Here is a 21963-nt window from a genome sequence, read left to right on the forward strand (position 1 = left end):
GGAGACAGGAAGACCACAGCCTGTTTGGGAGACAACAAGATCCCTCAGTCTAAGCGAGGGTTTGTACCCAGGAGGTTTGCAAAGCGAGTTTAAACATTTGTTTGGGCCAAATGCAGGGAACCTGGAGTTACAACAAACATTCATTGCGTGCTGGCAAGGCAGTGGGTACCGTGCTCCATGCCGGGAAGCTGGCGACTCCCAGAGGGAGACAGACACACTTTTAGCATAATGTGACACATGTCTACTGCAAAGGAGTCTGGGTGTTCAGATGAACAAAAGTCTCCAGGCTGGGGAGCAACAGGCTACAAGGAAAACCAGCCTAATAGTTGGAGGATAATTTGGAAAGTAGGACTTTAGGGAGGAGAAACTGGAAGCCAGAGGTCAGATAGGAGAAGATACAGATGGTCCAGGTTGTCCACAAGCCTGGACATAAGAGGGCGGTGCTGGGAGCGCTAGGTGCATCACTGGGAGCAGGCATCTGGAAAGGACAAGCATGTCTTGCCGCGAGGTCCAAGGTTGTGGAGAGAGAGGATCCTGAGGACACAGCCTGCTCTGGCGAGAGTCAGCTTCGTCTGCCAAAATACAGCCTTTGAGCAGAAAAGCCAAAGGGGTGCAGCCTCAGAGGGCCTCCTCAAAGCCCTCAGCGGAACCTTGAGAGATGAAATCCCAGTGAGAGGAAGGGGGCGCTGGGCCCGCAGGAATCCTGTCTCCCTGGGCTGGAGGGGAGCCCCGGGTCTGGCTTCCGCAGAGCCTGAAATAGAATCCAATTTGCGATGTCCCTAATGATGTTATGTAATGACATTACGTAAGCCCGTTACATAAATCAAAGTCCTGCTACTGACCAAGAACGTCCCCTGCCCTGAGGCTGACCTAATCCCAGGCCTGAAGGCTCTGTCCTTTGTCAGGGCAGTTGGATAGATCTATTTCCCAAAGCCTCTGTCGAACCTTCCTGACCCCAGAGTCTCTGTCTTTAGGGTCCCTGGCACCTCCTACCCGTCTCATCTGGCCTCAGTCCGTTTGTCTCCTTCCCTCAAGACACTCCCCAGAAGCCCTCCCCACCTCAACTCACCTCTCCTGGAAGCCAGCCCCAGCCCTGCGCCCTTCAAACTCTCTTACGCCCAAGGCAGCTTCACCCCTGGGAAGCTGTCTCTTCCCAAGTGAACCCTGGCTCATAGGCGCAGGCAATTAACAGAAACACCAAACAAAACAGTCATGTTTTAAGGAAAAAAGCTCAGTTCTCAGTTGCTCCTACAGTCTCCTAAAAGTCAACTGTTTACTGCCATGTCAAAGCTATTTTATAGTGTTGTAGAAGTAAGAAAATGTAAATTTAAAAATCACTGTAGGGCGGGCACGGTGGCTCGGCTCACGCCTGTAATCCTTTGGCGGATTGCTCCAGGTCAGGAGGTCGAAACCAGCCTGAGCAAGAGCGAGACCCCATCTCTACTATAAATAGAAAGAAATTAATTGGCCAACTAATGTCTATAGAAAAAGAATCAGCAGGATTTAAAAGGGGAGTCAGGGCCAGGTGCGGTGGCTCCTGCCTGTAATCCTAGCACTCTGGGAGACTGAGGCAGGAGGATAGCTTGAACTCAGGAGTTCAAGACCAGCCTGAGCAAGAGTGAGACCCCGTCTCTACTAAATATAGAAAAATTACCCAGGCATGCTGGTATAATGGTTGCGCATGGTTGCGCATGCCTGTAGTCCCAGCTACTCGGGAGGCTGAGGCAGGAGGATCGCTTGAGCCCAGGAGTTTGAAGTTGCTGTGAGCTAGGCTGACGCCACAGCACTCACTGTAGCCTGGGCAACAAAGTGAGACTCTGTCTCAAAAAATAAAAAAATCACTGTAAAACAGTCAAGGTGCGGTGGCTCACTCCTGTAATCCTAGTGCTCTGGGAGGCCGAGGTGGGAGGATCATTTGAGGTCAGCAGTTTAAGACCAGCCTGAGCAAGAGCGAGACTCCGTCTCTACTAAAAACAGAAAAATTAGCCGAGTGTGGTGGCGCCTGCCTGACTAGAGTCCCAGATACTCAGGAGGTTGAGGCAGGAGGATCGCTTGAGTCCAGGAACTTGAGGTTACAGTGAGCTATGATGCTACCACTGCACTCTACCCAGGGTGACAGAGTGAGACTCAGTCTCAAAAATAAATTAATTAATTAATTAACGCTTGTAGAATAAAGTAATGTGAAACAAAACTTTTGTCCTATCTTTCAGCTTTCTGGAACGGCAGGCTGCGTCTCCAAGGTGCTAGCCTTCCAGCACAGCGCAGTGCTGGTGCCAGAGGCCTGGCACGTCAGCCGCCTGAGGCCAGGGCCGGCCTCCCCCCTTACCCGCCACCCACCCCTCTTTACCCGGAGCTGCGGTGCCCCAGCCCCTCCCAACACAAGAAGCCCCTGCGTTGGCCTCTGCTGCCCCAGCTTTGACACAGGGTCTCGGTGACGGTCCCTGTTGTGGGTTGAACCCTCCGCCATCACTCACACACACAACCTGTGAATTTGGCCTTCTTCGGAAAGAGGGTCTTTGCAGGTGTAGTCAGGAGTCACGGGAGGGTGGAGGCAGAGAGTGAAGCACGTCGAGGCGTGGCTAGGAGAGGCGGGCACAGGTCCTGCCCTGCAGCCCTCAGAGGGAGCGCGCTCCTGCAACGCCCCCACTGCAGTCTTTCAGCCTCCAGTGCCGCCAGAGGATGGACTCCTGCGTTTGGAGCCACGTGGGTCGTGGTACTTTGGTAAGGAAGCCCCAGGACACGAATGCAGGGCCTTTGGCATGGCACAGCCCCCCGTCCCTCCTCCTCCGTGTACGTGTGCAGAGGGAGGCGAGCAGGGGACGCGAGGACGCGAGGTCGGCAGGACGACTTTCAGCCGCCATCAGACACGGAGGCTGGGAGCTGGGCCCGGACTGGGCGATGTCACCAACATCCGTGAGGCCCAGGCTCTCTTCACAGACCCCTGCCTCTTCTCCGTGAGCACAGCCCGAGAGCCTGCTCCCTTCCTTCCCACCTCCTTCCTCCTGCCCTCCCAGAGCCGCACCTGTCTGCACGGCATCCCCGGCGTAGACGCCGGCCACCTTTCCCCGGCGCCTTCACTCAGGTTGCCACAGCGTACATTTCCTATGAAATCTGAGCTTCATCACGCCCGAGGGCACTGGGGAAAGAGCCCTGTTTCCTCTCCCAGGAGACAGGCCTGTGCTAACAGGTGGGCGGACAAAGTCCCACCTCCTGGCTGGCGGATGCCTCATCCTAGGATCTCGCAGTCTGGGCGAGTAATTCACCTCCTCACGGGTGCTGCCCTCGCCCTCCATGTGTCCCTCATTGTGTCCCCTTACTCTTTGTCCCGTGACCCTTTGCACATACTTCTGCGACATATCAACCCACTAAATCCTCCCACGAGTCTGTGAGTGCCCCGAAGGCCGTGAACATGAGGGTCCTCTCTGCAAGGGGACAGTGGGGCTGGGTGTTTAAAAGCCCAGGCCCTCGGGAAATGCAGATGAAAGCCACCGCGTGACACCACCTCACACCCACTAGGATGGCCACCATCAAAAAACAATCAGGCCGGGCACGGTGGCTCACGCCTGTAATCCTAGCACTTAGGGAGGCCGAGGCGGGTGGATGGCTCAAGGTCAGGAGTTCGAAACCAGCCTGAGCAAGAGCAAGACTCCCATCTCTACTAAAAAAAATAGAAATTAGCTGGTCAACTAAAAATATATAGAAAAATGTAGCCGGGCATGGTGGCACATGCCTGTAGTCCCAGCTACTCAGGAGGCTGAGGCAGGAGGATCGCTTGAGCCCAGGAGTTTGAGGTTGCTGTGAGCTAGGCTGACGCCACGGCACTCTAGCCCAGGTAGCAGAGTGAGACTCTGACTCATAAAAAACAAAACAAAAAACCAAAAATACCCTCGCATAAACATCCAGAATGATGTTTGATTGAATATCTGGGCTGCATGGCCTACCAAGTTGACACGTAACTTTCCCCATCACTCGAGATGAAAAGAGTTCTGCAGATGGGTGGTGGTGATGGCTGCCCGGCAACGTGGGTGTGCTCCATGCCACTGAACTGCACACTGGGAAACAGTTAAGATGGTAAATTTTATGTTATGTGTATTTTACCACAATTAAAAATAACGTAATTTCTTAAAGCATCAGCTTCAGAGTCGGGCCACCAGGCTGCTTTTGTCGCACGTGTGGCTGTGCGACCAGGTGCAAGGAACTGAGACTCTCTGAGCTTCCTTCACCTCATCAGAAACACTGGACAAGGACAACGCTGCCTACGCCACAGGGTGGCGGCGGATAAATGAAGCAACCGTGGTAAGACCCTCAGTGTGCATGGCCCCAGCGCAAAGCAGGTGCTCGACACATTTTAGTGTCTTGCTAGTATCATTCCCAGCATCTGACAATAGCAGGCACACAGCAGGTGCTCGGTGCCTGTTTGCTGAACAAGTGAATGAATGAATGAATGGCCTTGTTCAAATGACTCGACTGCTCTGTGCCTCAGCTTCCTTGTCTATGAAATGGGGATAATAGTGGTTGCTGTGAAGATTGGCTGTGTGGAGATATATATATATATATATATATATATATTTGTAAAAAACTCAGTTTGGGGCCTGGCACAAGTATTTAGATTAGTATCGGCTATCATTGTTATTAATGATAATAATGGCAAACACTTTTCCCATTTCCCTGCCCCTCGGTCGTTGACGGCGGGAGATGTATAGTTCAGACATAATACAAGCTTATGGGTCACTCCTAGGCCCTGAGTGCTGGGCATTCTGGGAGACTCTGGGGAAGTCCCCTGTGCCTGAGCCACAGACCCACACCTTGGCTGGAAGAGAAGGCTGGCGGCCCATGACACGCCTAGACCATCACGTGTGGTTGGATGGCCCAGTGCGGTGTCCTGCTGTGCAGGAGGCAGTGCACAGGGAGTTTGGAGGAGGACAGGGCGTGGGCTGGAGCGGGGCAGGAGAGGCAGGGAAGTGCTGTGGAGGAAGGAGCAGCTCTGACCGCTCAGAGAGGAGCAGGACTGGGGCACTGCAGAAGTGGGTTTTGTCTGCACCAATGCTGAGACAGACGGCCCTGCTCGCCTCTAACTTACCATCGCAAATAGCCGGCCTCCTGTGGCCCCAAGCGATCAGTCGCACAGTTGAACACCTAATGACACGTCTGTCATCGTCTTGCACTGATCTCTTGTTCCTCCACCTCCTCTTTGTCTGTCCCAGTCCTAGCTCCAGTCAAGACTCGCCCGGGACCCTCCTCCCTCCAGAAACCATCCCTGACCGCTCCAGCCCACGCCCCGCCATTCTCAGAAGTCCCCGAGCACTGACACTCTGAAGAATAGGCTACAGTACCTGGGTTGGGTGCTAGGCGTGTCATGAGCCTCCAGCCTTCTCTCCCAGCTTAAGGTCACGGTCTGGGGGCCAGGGGCCACGGCTGCTACCTCTTCAGAGTCTCCCGGAGCACACGGCGCTTGGGCCCCATGAGTGACCGTAAGCTGAGCTATCGACTCCATGAGGGCAAGAGCTTGCATTCCGGTCCCTGCAGCATCTGCACAAGGCAGGGTGAATGTAAAGCTCAGCCGGTCTTTATTGGTGGGGGAGTAAATGCCGGAGCCTCCCTGCCTGCCCAGTCGGGCGAGCCCGGGGAACACAGGACTCCTTTGACTCAAGATGCGCAGGCGTCTCGGGCAGGTGCCTCTCACCGGCAGCCCCTGTCCAACCCCGCAGCCAGAGAGGAAGGAGCTGCAGGAGGCTGGGCCACACGAAGATTCTAGTGTCTTAGCAATCATGTGACAGGTAGATTTCACGAAAGCCTGAATGCCCTCTCTGCTAACTACCTGCCCCCTGCCCTCGGGGCGGGCAGCTCTGTTCTTCATCTTGTTCCACCTCCCCCAGTGGGTCAGTGGGTCGGTGGTCGCCGGAGTGGCTGTGGGCTGGTTCCATTTGAGACCCCCAGGTCTCAGGCATCTAGATCAGTTGGTTGTTAGAAGAGGAACGGGTTAGCAGTTGGGGGGAGGAGCTGGGAACCCAGGGAAAGGGCTAGGAGGAAGAGGAAGCGCTACCTGGACACAGGCAAGTACTTTGCTCTTATGCATAAAGCTCATTTGAGTCTACAGCCACCGAAAATTCTGGAAAATGATAGCCATGCCATAACTGTCCCCCAGTGCACCCTTCTGAGGTGTGGTGGAGGTGGGGTGCAGAGAATGGAGGACTCCAATATAAAGACTGAGCTGTGAAGAAAGACTTAGGCATCACTAGGTCGATCTCCGTGGGGTTCGGGTCTCTGTGATGTTTCTGCTATTAACTACCACAATCCAAGGGACCTTGTTCGATATGATCATTCTGGTGATAGTGGATTTGCCCCCGTCTTCCTCACAAGTGGGAACTCGGGTCTGTGGGATGGAACAGAGTGTTGTAACCTGTGGCGAGCCACAGGGCGCGGAGATCACTCTCTCAGCCATCGGGGCCGTGGTGGGACCCTAGTATTATCCTATCAAAATGCACCGGCACATTAAAACACTGGGAACAGAGTTTTTGTTTGGGATGGTGAAAAAGTCCTGGAAACAGTGGTGATGGTGATGCGGCATTGTGAATGTGCTTAATGCCACTGAATTATACACGTCAAAATGGTTGACATGGTAAATTTCATGTCGTATATATTTTACCACAATAAAAAAATTATAAAAAAGATTAGGAAGCCCAGGCTCCATGGAGATTAGGAAAGGAGGAGGGGTCGCTGACCTGGGGGATAGATGAGTGTGAAAAGGACAGAGAGTTGGGGAAGGAATGTGTGGGGAGAAGGGGAGGTTGGTGCCTTCTCTCTCCCTCTCCCTCGGCCACCCACAAATCCAAGCCCCGTCTACGCAGTAGCACCCTCACATCCACGAAGCCTTCTCTGTCCTCTAAGGTCTTTGGAGCCCACAGAATACGTCTCTCAGCACTTCCATCCTCTGCTCTGTGGGCATCAATAGCTCGTCTCCAGTCGGACTGCAAGTTCCTCGTGGATAGATTGCGTGTTCTCAACATCTCTGCTAGTCCCCAGGGCTGGTGCGTTCCGGGCATGTACGGGGGGGGGGGCGCTCTATACACATTGGCTACAGTACATCTTTCTTTTGGAACACAAATAAATTTTAGCTAATTCACAAAACATTTCTACATATAGAAAGAGCAAATCTGTGCCTTACTTCTCAGAGCATTTTCACATACAGGGATGTGCTTCTAAAGTGTCCCGCCTGGGAAGGCGTGCACACTCATCTCAGCGAGCCCTCCACTGTTGGGTCTGAGCTCCTCCTTGGGAACCGCCTTGAGAAACCCCCGACATTGCATTTCTTGAGCAGGCGCCTTCTGAATTGGTTACCACCAGGCTGGATGCTAAATGACTTCTGACTATTTGCAAACAAGCTCAAAACTAAGGACAAGGACATGCCTTGTCGAGCATCTTCAAGAGAATGTGAAATCCTAACAATGTCTGGCACATGGCAGGCTTCACCGAATATGCTACAGGGTCTGAACGCTGTTCTTACACAAGAGTTCCAGAATGTTTCAAGAAAAGAAAACATTGGTATAACCAACAAAAACACTGTTTTCCTGTGTTTGATTTTAAAAAGTCTGTGGGATTACTTTTCTGGCTGGAATCACAAGCTGAGTGCCTAAGCCAGGTAGGCAACTTCAAAAGCCCTGCGGGGCTCCAACACTGGGGCCGCAGTGAGGACTCCCACCCCTTAGCCCAAAGAGGCCACCGTCTGCTCAGCTCCAGCCGCCGGCTGCCACATCTCCCGACTTTCCACAAGGGAAGCTGGACTTCCAGATGTTTAAAATGCGGCAAGGGGTCCAGGGAGGGCAGCCAAAGCGGCTCCTGTTTTATGCCCACACCTGCTACATTAACCTGGAATCACCTCCTCGTTCCTGGCCGCAAAACTTAAAAACCCTCCCACATTCAAGCCTCCCCGAGCACACAGCAGAAGGGGCTTCCTCCCGGCACCTGCGTCCCTCTTCTGTCTTCTCTGGGACTTGCTCCCGTGATTCCTGTTGCCATCTGAGTTCTGCCCTGACCGCCCTGCTGCTGACTGCCCAGCTGCAGAATCCAAAGGACCTGGAAGTCCTCAACTTCTGTCACCTCACCAGCCTTCTGCTGCCACCTCCCTCCTGTCTGTCCTTAGCTTTTTTTGTCCCCTCCTCAGGGTTTTCCTGTCCATTCCCTGCACCCCCACTCTCTGATATTCTCAGACTTCTCTCTGTGGCAACCCAGAATGCTGGTGTTGTTCCAGAGCATCCTGTCCCAGGCCCCTCTTTTCTCACTCTGCACTCGCTTCCTTCAGGACGCCACCTACTCCTCCATAGCTTCCAAAACACGCATCCACGGTGCTCAGGCCTGTCTCCAGCCCAGCCCTCTCCCGAGCTCTCTCCTGACACAGCCTGCCTCCTACTGGTCACCAACTCAGCATGTTCAGGACTGAGCCCCCAGCACAAAGCCGCTCCTCCTGTGTCACCCATCTTGGGGAATGCCACTATCATCGAGTCAGCACTCAAGCAGAAATCACGCCAACCTCATCCATTCCCCCCGCTCCCTCTCCGCTCGCCCCACCACTAGTCAACAGGTCCTATTAAGTGTCACTTGAGTCCATCACTTCTCCTCTCCTCCGACACTACCCTGATGCCAGGTCACCACCTCCTGTCACCTGGATGGCTGAGGTGTAGGCTTCCAGTCTAACTCCTTCCAGCCAGACATCTTTCCAAAACCTGTGAATGTAAACGTGGCCCTGCCCCCCTCCCGTGGATACCATCTAAACTCCTTCACGGGTGTGAAAGGCCTTTCTATCTCCCAGGCCACGTCTCAGGCCTCTCATCTCCTCTCGCTGGAAAATGAATGCTGTGCCCTAAGTCCCACCCGGGGCAGAGGACGGGTCACACCCGAGACGGCTCACTCCAAGCCCAGAACGCTTGCCATTACCTTACACCCTTCAGTGCCGGCCAGCGCCAGCTCTCACACCTGCCTGGGCTGGGAAGTCAATGACAGAGACTTCCGGACCAAGCAGCCCTCATCCAGAGAGAACTTGTTGGGAAGCGTGATGTGAAAACCCCCTTCACCAGCTGTTAACGTGCTGCCTCCTTCCAGGCAGGTGGCAGGTGAGGCTGCCATTCCGAATCCCCTTGGGAGAGCTGCAGAGGCAGGAGCACAGATCTCTGGAGCCCATGACGGCATGCCGATGGCACGCCATCTCCAGGGGACCGGCCAAAGGACAGCCCGCCCTTGCTGCAGCTCCTGTCTTTGACACCTGGCGTGAGAGAAATGCATACTCTCGTTTATTCCTTGTCATATTTCTGAGCTAGAAGCAGGAACTGGGGTAGCAGGTTGGCAATTAAAGATACTACGTTTTGAGGCCAGGCACGGTGGCTCACGCCTGTAATTCTAGCAATCTATGAGGCCCAGGCGGGAGGATCACTTGGGTTCAGGGGTTCAAGACCAGCCTGAGCAAGAGCAAGACCTGTCTCTACTAAAAACAGAAAAATTATCCCGGCATGCCTGTAGTCCCAGCTACTCGGGAGGCTGAGGCAGGAGGATGGCTTGAGGTCAGGAGTTTGAGGTTGCAGTGAGCTATAGTGACGTCACTGCACTCTAGCCGGGGCAACAGAGTGAGACTCTTTCTCAAAAACTAAAAAAGTATATTACATTTTGATTTGGAGAGTTAATTAACATCTGCTGGCTAAATTTAACTCAGGACTGAAAGGGAAGGGGGGCCCTCTGTGTGTGGATGGAAGTGGGACAACGGCTAAGCGGAGCCAGGGGTTCCCCGCAACTCATTTGGCAGCCCCAGAGCCTGCAGAGTTTAACTTTAATGACACTTTAAGTGTATAGATAACCACTCTTTCCCACCCGCTACAGGTTCCTGGCCCCGTCTGTCCTTGGTCACTCAAGGTCCAGGAAACGTCTGCTTTCCAAAGGGGCCTCTGGGTGGGAGTCTTCCGAGGACTTTGGTCTGAACTGTCCCCAGCAAGGATTCCCTCTGCGCCTAGTCTTTGTCCTGTGACGTCAGAGCTGGGAACGCTTTTCCGACTCCTGAGGGAAGGAAAACGGCCGGCGGCAGCCCAGGCCTGGCGGCACGGCACGAGTCCCTGGGAACTGTGAGCAAAGGGTCCGGGCGACAGGGCTCAGAAGAAGAGCGGGCGCGGCGCCCCCTCGCTGGGAGTGGGCCAGGCTGGGGCGGGCAGGGCAGCGTCTGCGGCCGGATGCGCAGCTTCGCCGTGGACGCGCTGGTGCCGCACCAGGTGGGTCTTGCGGCTGAAGCTCTTGCCACACTGCGGGCAGGAGAAGGGGCGGGAGCCTGTGTGGATCGCCTGGTGGCGGACCAGGTTGGTTTTGGAGCTGAAACTACGGGCGCAGACGGCGCAGGCGTGGGGGCGACTGCCGGTGTGCACCGCCTGGTGGCGACCCAGGTGAGACTTGCGGCTGAAGCGGCGGCCACACTGCGCACAGGCAAAAGGCCTGGCGCCGCTATGGGCACGGGAGTGGGCGACCAGGTTGGGCCTCGAGCCAAAGCGGCGGCCACACTGAGCGCAGGCGAAGGGCCGTTCGCCCGTGTGCACGCGCCGGTGCCGCGCCAGGTGCTGCCCGTGGGCGAAGCCGCGCCCGCAGTCCGGACAGAAGAAGGACCGCTCGCCTGGAGGAGTGCGCGGGGACACCGCTGGACCAGAGCCTGTCCCGCAGCCCGGCCCTATGGGCGCGCAGGCCAAGGACTCTGCGGCGGCAGGGTCCACAGTGGCGCCCAGTGCACACTCTTCGCACCCAAAGGGGCGACCCTCACTGCGGTGCAGACGCTGGTGCGTGGCGAGGTTCTTTTTCCAGCCGAAGCTCAAGCCGCAGTCGGAGCAGGCGAAAGGCTTCGGCCCAGGAGGGGACGGGGTGGGGGACGGGGCGGGGGAGTGGGGCGAGGCGGGCGCGTCGGGGGAGGGCCGGGCCTGGCCGGCCGCCTCGTGCACCCTTTGGTGCCGCACCAAGTGCTGCTTGTGCGTGAAGGTGCGTGCGCACTGCGCGCACTGGTAGGGCCTCTCGCCGGTGTGGATGCGCTGGTGCCTGATCAAGTGCGTCTTCTTGCGAAAGCGCTTCTCGCACTCGGTGCAGGGGAAGGGCCGCTCGCCAGTGTGGGTCTTCTGGTGTGAGCCCAGATGTATCTTCTGGCTGAAGCGCTTGCCGCACTCTGCGCACGGGTAGGGCCGCTCGCCCGTGTGCGTGCGCAGGTGGCGGGTCAGGTGGGCCTTCTTGCTGAAGCGCTTGTCGCACTCGGAGCATGGGAAAGGCCGCTCTCCGCGGTGGCTGCGCTGGTGCAGCAGCATGTGCGTGCGCTGCGTGAAGCTGCGGCCGCAGTCCGGACAGGCGCAGGGGCCCTCGCCCCGGTGCAGCCTCTGGTGCAGCCGCAGTGCCAGCTGGTCCCGGAAGCGCCGTTCGCACTCCCCGCAGCCATAGGGCTTCTCCGGGATCGGGGCCCACCCGGACAGCGAGAGCCCTCCCAGTGCCCCTGGGGCCCCGGGCTCAAGTTTGTAAGCGGCCAGATGCCCCAGGTCAGGAGCAGGAAAGGGGCTTGGAAGTAACGACAGATGCTGGGGCCATTCGACCTCCTCTTCTGCCTCCTGATCCTCATCCTCCACTTTCACTTTCCGAATCATCCATTCGTCCCCTGAAAAGTCAAAACAAGAATTGTCTACTCAGCCCCATGGGCCACAACGTTAATTTGCCAATGGGACCGCCACCTCCTGGAGCCCTGTTGGTCTGGTGTCTGCTTTGTCCGCTCTACCCAAAGGTTCCTGGGAATGACCAAATCGGAAACTCTTCTCTAGTCCTCCTGCATTCTCTGCAGTCTGTGGACACCACCCCCTTCTTGGGACTTCCTCGAAGGCTTGCATGTCACCGAGGAGCCCTTCCCTGCCTCCTTGCCAGGCAACACTTCCTCTTGTGTCCCCTGAATGGGAGCGTTGCCCAAGCCTGAGTCCTTATGCTTCACTCTGAGTTCACAGCCCTTCAGTGGCCACCCAGGATCTCCCTCCTTTCTGGAACCACGATCAGTCTCCCATCCCCAGTTGAGCAGCTCCCCCTGGATGTCCTGCACACTGGCTGCTACTCAGAAGGTTCATCACCAAACACCGGACCTTCCTAAACCTACCCTTGGCTGACTTTAACCTTAGGACCACAGCCTCCTCCTCCCAACTGGATGGCCTTGAAACCTTGCCATCACTGCTCCTCTTGCTGTGTATGTCCCCTCCAGTGGCCATAGTGCCAGGGTGCTGTTTTGTTCCTGCTACTCCCTTCACTCCTGCTGCTGCAGCCCGGATGGAAATCCTCCTTTAGGAAGAGGAGGATGGAGTTTATGGGACTCAGGGAATTAGTGAACACTGCCTCTGGAGAAGTAAGGAGGGCCCTCAGGGGGCGCTTCAGCCCAGGGAAGGCTGGAGGGGGTTCTGCTGGAGCTTTGCCCCTCTGGGGCACTGCAGTGGCCCAGCTGAAAGGAGCCCAGAGCCCAGACAGAGTGTCCACCTTGGGTTCTCCTCTGACACTAATCAGCAGGATGACCTTGGTTAAGTCACTTAACCTCTTTGAGCTAAGTTTCATAGTTTGCTTAAGTGTAAGGTTTGGACTTCTTTATAGTTCCTAAACCTTGTGCTGCATCATAATTTCCTGGGGAACTTTTATAAAATGCATATATGGGGCAAGGCCCATGAATCTATTTCTTTAAAGCTCCAAATTCTTGTTTGAAAACCATTGAACCAAATGATATGAGTTTCTGTCTGGCCCTAATAGTCTGTAATAGCCTGAGCCTTGATTATATTACACATAGACTGCTACAATTAGATCTACTACCAGTTTCTTCTATCAATCCATCAATTCCAAACAACTGTCTGCATACCAGACTGTGATTTTGCTTTCATTTTCATTGTGCCACTCTTCACTTGTCTACTCAAGAACCATCCATAGCTCCCTATGATTTATAGGATAAAATAAGTTCTAGCTGCATCTGAGGCTCACCTCAACCTGGTCCAACTTTCTTATTCTCCCAGGTATAAACCCCTCGCTTCAGCCAAGCTGCTCCTGTCCAACCATGTCACCTTTCCTGCTTTGTAAGGTCTTTTCCCAGCCTAGAATATCTTCCTATCCTCCACCCCACCCTTCATAGCTGAAGACTACACCTCTCTCAAAATGCAGCATAAATAAACATTTTTGACAAATCCAATGCATATAGATCTTAGTATAAACTCCTATAGCACTTTTTACTGTTAACATTTTCACACTTACGTACAAGTTGCCTTTATACTGTTGTTTTGTTTATTCCTGTTCATATTAATGTCATCTCAACTAGATTTTAACTTCTGGGGGGTACAGATAGTGTATGTTCTATTTCTTCTGTCCAATAACAAATGTGTTTTTATGTGTCTAGTAAAAATGAGGACTGCCACCACTTATTAAGGGCCAGCTACAGGTGAAGCACTGTACATACACTGTCACAAACCTTCTCAACGACCATGAAGTTACTATTATCCCTGTTTACAGGTGAACAAACTGAAGCTCCTGGAAGTAAGGTAGCCTGTCCCAGAGCACTGAGCTAGGAAATGCAGAGCAAGGATTCAAACCAGGTCTGTGTAACTCTAGAGCCCATCCCTTTCCACAACACCTAACACCACCTGTACACAGGAGGCACTAAAGAAATCCTTATTGAGTAAGTGAAGTCACTCTGGCAAGAGGTGACAAGTATGATGGCAGTGGAAGGAAGTGATGGGTGGATTGTGGAGACAGAATCAACTGTTTGATCACCTGGGTGTGGGGAGATAGTTGCATACCGCAGATTTGGAGCATCTGGATCGGTGGAGGTTTGGGGGAGCATATCTGGGAGACAGCGAAAAGGCTGATCAAAGCCATGTATCTTTATGGCAATTGTAATTGAGGTGAGCAACAAGCACATACTTAGACTGAGGGAGATAAGGAAGGGAAGTTAGGACTTCTAGAAGGCGTCTGAGGTGAGGGTGTGTTTGTTTCTCTTTGGTGACCAGCCTTTCTGATTCCCCCTGCCTACAGATGTGAAATTCTCTTTGGGCACTGAAGCTCTATAGCAGAAAGGTGCCAGTGCCTGAACTCATCTTGCTGGAAGGGCCTGGAGTGGCTGTCTCCCAGGGGATGACCCACCTCTTCAGATGGCAGCTCTGGAGCTTGCTGGGCCCCTGTGCCCTTGGCCTGACCCCATGGTGGGATGAAGCGCTGGGAAGACTTACCTGAGCAGGAGCCCACAGGCTCAGCCTTCTGTGGTGTGCACACCTGGCCGCCTCTGCAGGGAGCCTCGGCCTGCTCAGTGTGGGCACCTTCCTCCAGACTGGGGGCCTCATGCCCTGGCAGAGAACAGGATACCTCAAGGACTCCGGAGACATCACAGATGTGCAAGTCCCCATTGGTGCCAGGGAGCAGGGGCATCTGAAATCCTAGCTCCAGCCCAGCCCACAGGGTTCCTCCCACATCCTACCTGAATTCGGGGGCTGAATTCCCAGCTGCCCCAGGGCTGCCTCAGGCTCCTTCAAGCAGGGCAGCTGCTAAGGGTGTGCAGGTTGCAAGAGCCACAACTGTGAGGGGTTTCTGGAATATGTGTATGTAAGGTAGTGGAGGAAAGGAAGGACCCCTGACCTGAGGCTTACCTGAAGCTCCTAGGAGCAGGGCTGGGGGCCTCCCAGCCCCCAGATGGACCCCAGTTCCAAGGCAAATCACTGGAGAGGATCGGGTTGTCAAAAAGCCAGGCACGTGCCTGCCTTAAGTGTTCTTTCTGTTCCAGCTGTCCCCCTGCCTGAAAGCTCTTCCCTAGTATTCGCCCAGCTGCTTCCTTCATCTCTTTCTAATCTTGCTCAGATCTTACCTACCCAATAAGGCCTAGTCTTAGCACCCAATTTAACCCACTAACACGCCCTACCCCACCTGCAGCAATCTCAGCCCCCCTCACCAGGCTTTATCCTCTACCCCAGAGCACTTCTCATCTTTGAACACAGTTCATAAGTTTCCTTATTTTTGTTTATTGTTTGCTGACTCTCTGCACTCACTGGGATTAAGTTTCTTAAAGGTAGGGATCTCTGTCCGTTTGGTCACTGAGGAATTCCAAATGTCTAAAACAGCACCCCGACACATAGTAGGTACTCAACAAATACTTGATGGATGGATGTAAGGAAGGCAGGCTCCTCCCTGAGCTCTCTCCATGATCCTCACTTACTTACCTGAGCACATGCCCAGCACGTTCTCCCTGGAAGAGGCCATCTGCTCCTGGGCATTATGAGATCCTTCCCTGGGCTCACTTTGGGGGGCCATCTCTGGCTGTCCCACAGAGAATCCTGTTACAGGCAGAAGGATGGGCCCAAGTGAAGCATCCAGTACAGAACAGGTGATCAGAGGTGGGGGCTCTTCCCCTTCCCAGCCTACCCAAGTGGCTTTTCCCAACCTGCTCAGGAAGGTAGGGTCTCTCGCCAGCATGGACAAGGGACAGCCCAGGCTCCCCAGCAGCCTGGCCAGGAATCAACCTCAGCCCCTTGGAGTTGAGTCAAGGACAGAAGAAGGAAGAGATGGAACGATGTAAATATCACAGTGCTCTGTGAGTGCCTAGGTGTACATACAGTCTAGCACAGCCTCCGCCACATCCCAGGCAGTCAAAGACATCCTGAAGAAATGGAAGAAGATGCTGCCCTGTGGGCTCCCCAGGTCTCTGGGGTCTCAGGGTTGCAGCCTGGAGAGTGACTCTGCTTATTAGTTGTAGATGCCCTGAATTTTCCGACCCCTCTCCCCCCAGGTTCCTTCAGTGTGCCAGCTCACCCAGGGAGCTGAGGGCCTCCAAAGTCTCCCTCATGGCAACCCAGAGCAGCTCCTCCTGGGCATCGGCCACGGACCCTAGGGAGAGAAGGGAACCTTGTTCAGATTCTTCCCAGACAGCTTCCACCAGGGCCCTGGCTGTGCCCACCTGCCCTATGGGCTCTCCCCAGGAGCTCCAAAGGTGACATCCCCAGGTATCCATGGGGGAAATGAAGGAAATTGGATTTCAGAAAGCAAAGAGATCTTTGAAGATGGCTCAAGAAGGCCTTGAAGCCATTTCTACAACCTCGGGTCAGTTCTAGAAATCAGCCACTGCCCCTTCACCTGGCAGGTCTCAGGGCCAGCGCCCCCACCTCACACCCCAGTGTGGGGTGCAGGACTATCTGGTTCTGTGGGGAGAGGGGAGAGGGTGGGAGACCAGGGTGGGAGACCAGGGTGGGGAGTGGGAAACTTCATCTCCTAGGCCTTCCAGCTGTCACTGCAGGAGCTGGTGAAATAGGAGCCGGCCCAGGGGCGGGAGTGAATGTCACTTTAGTGCTACTGGTGGGGGAGGTCCTCAGAGAAGGGTCCTCCTTAAAGGTAGGAAATGACTTGCTTCCTGTCCCTAAAACCCTACCTCAAAACCATCCCCTTCTCCCCCTCCCCCGCCCCCCCCCATTTCCCCAGGCCCGGACACCTCCCTTGTGCCCCCTTCCTGCCCCTCCCCCAGCAGACTCCCCTCCCCCAATCTCCCAGGCAGCCTCCCCTCTGCCCCTCCCCTCCCCGCGCCCGCTGCCTTCCGCCCTCTCTCCCCGCGAATCGGGCTGGCTCCGGGCTCCTCCGCTGCCCCGCCCCTCGGGCTCCTCCCGCTCGCCCGCGCCGCACCCGGCAGGGGCAGGGCCACCCTCCCCAGGCCCCTCTGGACGGCCCTCCCCAGCCACCGCCTCCCTGACCCTCCGCACTGGGCAGTCTCAGCCGCGCTCTCCCCTCCCGCCCCACTCCCCACCCCCCTCGGGCTCAGGGCCGCCGCTCGCTGCCCTCCCGGTTCTCCCCCCTCCATCCCCCTCCCTGGCTGCTCACCCTTTCCCTTCCTTTCCCCCTCCTCTTTTCCTTCCTCCCCAACACCCGCCCTCCTCCTCCGAGCTTTTCTCCCCCACCCTGCTCTCCTCTCCCCTCCCCTCCCCCTCCTCTCCCACTGTGGTTTCCCCTTCCTTCTCCTTTCCTTCCCGCACCTCGGTTCCCTCCCTCCTCCCTCTCCTCCTCCCCAGCCCTCCCCCACCTCCTCCTCCCTCCCTCCCTCCCTCCTGCAGCTCTCCTTCCCCTCCGAGGCCCCCGCCTCCCTTCCCCCTCTGCCTCCCCAGCGGGCTTGAGCGTCGCTTCCCTCCCGGCCCCCGGTCCTCCCCAGCCCTCGGATCAGCTCGGCCCCTTTCCCCGCCCCCGTCGCCCCCAGCTCCCTGGTCCGCCGGCCCCCCAGGCCGGGCCCGAGGCTGACCCGCTCACTTGGACCCTCCCCGCGGCACTGCCCCTCCCCAGCCCTCCTCCCCTCGGAGCACACCTTAGCGTCCAGTCTCCTCCCTCAGTGGCCCACGCCCCCCTTTCTCCCCTCGGACTTGTTCTCGCCCCCTCCCAAGTTGTCCCCCAGACCGGGACTCCCCCACTAGCCGCTCCGCCTCCCGTCTCTGTTAGTCCTCTCGAGCCTCCCGGCTCCCCGACGTCACCCCGTGTCCCGGCCCCCTCCCCTGCTCCCGGGCTCACCTGTCAGTGCCCTTCTCTCCCGCCCCTCCTAAACGGCTCGTCCCCCCCGCGCCTCCTTTCCCCTCCCTTCCCCCTGGGTCCCCACACTCCCTCTCCGCTCTCCCGAGACGTCCCACTCCCTGCCCCGGGGACCCTCCCGCCCCTTTCCCACCGGACTCCCACTTGGCCCCTCCCCGGCCCCCGCCCTTCCCTTCAGATCCCCTGTCCCCCTTTCTCCTCCACAGCCTCCCCCAGACCCGCCAGGCTCGCCCTCCCCCACCCCTCCCTCCTCCGACGCGTGCCCCTCCCCCACCCACCCCGTGGCTCCCCGCGCCCCTACCCCGGGGCTGTCACCTGCGCCGAGCAGGCGGTGACCGCGAGTGTCGGCGCGGAGAGGGAAGCGGGCGGAGCCGCCTGCAGCCGGGAGCTCCGCGCCCTTACCTGGCGGGCCGGCTGGTCTCCCCGCTACCGCGGGGACCCCGGCGCCCGGGCGTCCTGCCCCGGCCCCTCTGCTCACAATGGCGCCGCTGCCTGCGGCTCGGGTGCGGGCCGCCCGAAACACTGACAGGCTGACAGCCCCGAAACTTCGCGGGGAGGAGAGAGGAAAAGACGCCGAAGGAGCAGAAGCGGGAGCGGCGCCCGCGAGGAGGGAGGGACCGAGGAAGCGGGAGGGGTGCCCCGGGGCACCAGGCTGGGGGAAGTAGGGGGCAGGGGGCTCCCGCAGCGGGGTCGCCGGGAGGGTGCGCCGCGGGGTTAGGCCGGCAGGTGACGGCCAGGAAGCACAGCGTCCAGAGTGGGTGATGGAAAGTAGGAGCTTAGGACGGGGAAAGGGAGAGGGGAAGGAAAAGAGGGGTGTTGGGGGAGGGGTGGGGAGGGCGAGGAGGCTAGGGAAGAAGGGCACTCGGGCTGAGGGACTGTGCTCGCAGCCACCGAGGGAGGAGCCGGGAAAGGTGGAGCGCGGGCAGGGGTGGGGGAGAGGGGGAAGAGGAGGGGGCGCGCCGGGGCGGGAGCCAGTGAGTGTGCGCTGCCGTCTCTACGTGCGAGTGCCGGCCGCGGGTGTGCAGCGCCGCTCCGCGCGAGGCGAGTCTGGGGGCGGGTCTGGGAAACTCGGGCCCCGCTCCCGCTCCCCGCCCGGACCGCACCCGGATTCACCCAGACCCACCCCCCACCCCCCGGGCCTGCCTCCCGGGGACCGGTCCGATGCCCGCACTGGAGCCGTTGGGGAAGGCCCAGGGAGAGAGGGCTGGGCCCTGTGCCAGCGAGAACGGGCCTTTCGACGTAAAAACTGGGGTGGGGGCTTCGAGCCAGGTCCCTGGGAGAACGCGGGCGGGACAGGAGGCACCAGGGGGCGAGGCTGGGGCGGGGCTGGGCGGAGACTCTGAGGGCGGGGTCCGCGGGAGGGGCGGGCAGGAGGCCGGGGACAGGAGGGGGCTCTTGAGGCTCAGTAGTGGGGTTGCGGGGTCGAGGGTGGGGGGTCGGAGGTGGGCCCCCCTGCTGCACCCGAAACCTCCAGTTAGCTGTGGAGGGCAGCCCTCAGCCCTCGATCCGACTGGGGGGGCTGCACTGGCCGTCCTTGGTCCCAGGTGTGCCGCCGGTGCGCCTGCACTCTGAAAACTCCCCGTGTCGTGTCCCTCTGGAACTAAAACCTGGGCTGGTTGTCCCCGACTCCTCTCCACAATCTCTCTCCGAACTCCCTTGGGTTCTAGCTTCCACGCTCCTGCCCCTTAGGGGAAAGGACAGCTGTGACTCCCAATGGATTGGATTGCTTCTTCCCAGTCCAAGTGCTGCCTTAGCAGCTGTGGCCAGATCGCAGAGCGGCAGTGATGGCCGCTGGAGGCAGCGCGGCTGTGGGTGGGGGCGTGCATGAGTGTAAAACGCGAAGAAGTGTCCGGTGTGAGTGTGACTCCTGAGGGGAGCTGATCCTAGCCATCTGTGAGCCCCAAGGGACTCACATGGGACCCTCTTTTGGCCCCAGGACCAATGGTGGGCCCGGAGAAGGACTGCATAGCCCAGCTCCAGGTCCTGGCAGCCTCCTTCCTCCCTGCAGGTGGGATGACTATGCAGGATGCTCAGTGGGACATGCTCCTCAGGTTTAGGGGCTGGAAGGGCATGAAATCTGAGGTCCAGGCCACATTCCAGCCTGGGTGTCTTCAGAGCACTGCTGGTAACCAGGATGTTGTAACCAGGATTCCCCTGCGGAGCCAGTCGCTGCCCCCTCCCAACCACTGCCCCCTCCCAGCCGGACTCTCCATCCGGCTCAGCTCTGCCCCAGGGCTGGGGGAGCTCCCGCAACCAGGCACTCCTTCCAGAGGCTTCCTCTCATTCTTCAGCCCAGGCTCCCTGGTTCTGGACCCCGGAGACCCTTGTAGAAGGGGGGGGGCGGGGGGCCCAACCAGCCACACATAATCACCCCCAGTAAGAGGCTGGACCCCATGCTGTGCACCTGTCTCCACACACCGAACTCACTGGTGAGGTTACTGCTGTCACTCCTGTGCCTGGCGGGAGAGGGGCTGGAGGAGGCAGGACAGGGCTGGGAGACCGTACCAGTCCTTCAGCCAAGGAGCTCTTAACCTTTCGGTGGGGTCATACTCCCTTGAGAATCTAATAAAAGTTAAGGCACTGTCCTCAGAAAAATATGCACACGTACAATTTCAAAGAATTCACAGAGTCTCTCAGTCCCATTTCTGCACCCCTGGGAAGTCCCTGAAGTTTTCACTGATAAGAACACTGAAGCCCAGAAAGGGAGGGAGGGTGGCTTGCCTAGAGTCCCAACTAAATTTGTGGTCGTGCCCAAGTGTTGAAATACCAGCGGCTCAGAATGTCCGGCTGGGCTTCCCCGTTACACACACACACACACACACACACACACACACACACACACACACTAGGAGGGGTGGGAAGAGGACCGTTGCCTAGGAGAGCTGGCCTCCCCGGCAATGATGTGGGAAGGTCCAATCCGGTCGTGGGCAGCTGGTGCCCTAGGCATGAGGCTGGGATAAAGCCTCCCTAGCCCCAGGGACTGGCGGCAGGGCTGCAGCAGAGCAGCGCTGGGCTCCCTGCCCCTCGGCCGCAGCCTTGCCTCCCCAAGCCTGAGCCTCACGTTCGCCCAACGGTGCCGTGGGGGTGGAGAGCACCATGCTGCTCCCCACCCTCCTCTTTGGGGTGGCGTGGGCACTGAGCAATGGGTGAGCACCCCGCCCTGGGACCGATGCCACTGAAGTCCTCTTCCCCTCCCTCCTAACTTCAGTAACCTCTCCTGAGAGTGGGGTCCCTGGATGGGGCTGCTTGGTGACAGAGGGGACGGTGGTAGCAAGTGTGGTTCCCCACTGTGGGCAGGCGATGGTGTGAGCGGACGGAGACCATCCGCGTGGAAGAGGAAGTAGCCCCTCGTCAGGAGGACCTGGTGCCCTGTGCCAGCCTCTACCATTACAGCCGCCTGGGCTGGCGGCTGGACCTGCCCGGGAGTGGCCGTGCCAGGTCCCCAACACCCGGGCTCTGTCCCATCTACAAGTGAGTGAGGATCAGGGCCTGGGCTGTCTGCTGGGCAGAAAGGAGGGACAGGCTGGACGCCCTCAGAGTCGGGGAGGACTGGGAGCAGGCCTGGTAGAAGCAGGTGTTGGGAAGTAGGTCCTGGGTGGGCTCGGAGATTAGGGTGGGTGGTGAGTGGCTGCTACGCTGGGCACAGCAGGGGGAGGCCCAGAGCCCGCTCCCTCTGCCCCCACTCCCTGTCTGCCTGCCCAACATCATTCTCACTTTGCCCGTGGGGAAATTAAGTCCAGGACAAAGTTAAATGACGAATTCCATCAGAGAGTGATAGATCAGACCGAAATGTTCCAGGCTCTTCCCGGTGATGGGAATGAACTGAGTACTAACATCTTCCACCCCTCCCCCGCTTCCACCTGCTCGGTGGGTACAGACCCCCAGAAACCCGGCCTGCTACATGGAACCGGACGGTGAGGGCTTGCTGCCCAGGCTGGGGCGGCACACACTGCACCGAGGGTAAGCGCCTGAGTGGGTGTGGGGCAGTGGTGCCCCATGCCAGCCCAGGCAGGGCAGGGCAGCCCAGACCTCGGTTTGGAGAGGCAGCAGGCTGCCCAGGGAGGGAACCAGGCCAGGCCGAGAGGTGCAGGCTGCCCCCATGCCCACTGCCTGGGTCTGCCCCATTCTCTCCTCAACCCACCACAGCCCTCCACGGCGCTAGCCCTGAAGGCCTCTGCTTTGCCACGTGGCAGTGCCAGCCATGGGCAGACTCAGTTAACGCTTCGGCAGAAAGCCTGGAAGACTGCTGTGCCCGGCCCTGGGGTCGCAGCTGGTGGGACGGCAGCTCCCAGGCCTGCGTCCCCTGCTCCAGCCCACACCTGCCAGGTGGGTCGGCAGCCCCCAGCCTGCCAAGTGGTCACAGTCCCGGGCAGCACCCCCTCCCCAGGCACTCCCACATAGAGTTCCTAA

The 21963-nt window shown here is 57.9% G+C and overlaps 2 protein-coding genes across 5 annotated transcripts in view; one reads left to right on the plus strand and one right to left on the minus strand.

The window, feature by feature from the left end:
• Positions 1-9797: 9797 nt before the first annotated feature.
• ZNF467 (zinc finger protein 467) lies at positions 9798-18337 on the minus strand. Of its 4 annotated transcripts, XM_076006704.1 has the most exons (6): positions 17956-18336; positions 15437-15879; positions 15216-15329; positions 14649-14717; positions 14235-14348; positions 9798-11653 (listed from the first exon to the last, which is right to left on the minus strand). In XM_076006704.1, exons 3-6 carry the CDS (start codon positions 15304-15306, stop codon positions 10131-10133), a joined length of 1797 nt encoding a protein of 598 aa, XP_075862819.1. In that variant the 5' UTR covers positions 15307-15329; positions 15437-15879; positions 17956-18336; the 3' UTR covers positions 9798-10130. The 4 variants fall into 4 exon arrangements, with proteins under 4 accessions (XP_075862819.1, XP_075862817.1, XP_075862818.1 ...); XM_076006702.1 differs by having other exon boundaries at positions 15216-15879; positions 17956-18335; XM_076006703.1 differs by lacking the exon at positions 14649-14717 and having other exon boundaries at positions 15216-15879; positions 17956-18337.
• Positions 18338-20649: 2312 nt separating this feature from the next.
• Positions 20650-21963, plus strand: part of SSPO (SCO-spondin) — a 52016-nt gene continuing 50702 nt past the window's right edge. Inside the window, 4 exon segments of the mRNA XM_076006767.1 lie at positions 20650-20699; positions 20851-21024; positions 21431-21513; positions 21700-21883. Coding sequence (XP_075862882.1) covers positions 20650-20699; positions 20851-21024; positions 21431-21513; positions 21700-21883 — 491 coding nt within the window.

Source organism: Microcebus murinus, chromosome 9 (assembly GCF_040939455.1).
Source record: "Microcebus murinus isolate Inina chromosome 9, M.murinus_Inina_mat1.0, whole genome shotgun sequence".
Classification (NCBI taxonomy): Eukaryota; Metazoa; Chordata; class Mammalia; order Primates; family Cheirogaleidae; genus Microcebus; species Microcebus murinus.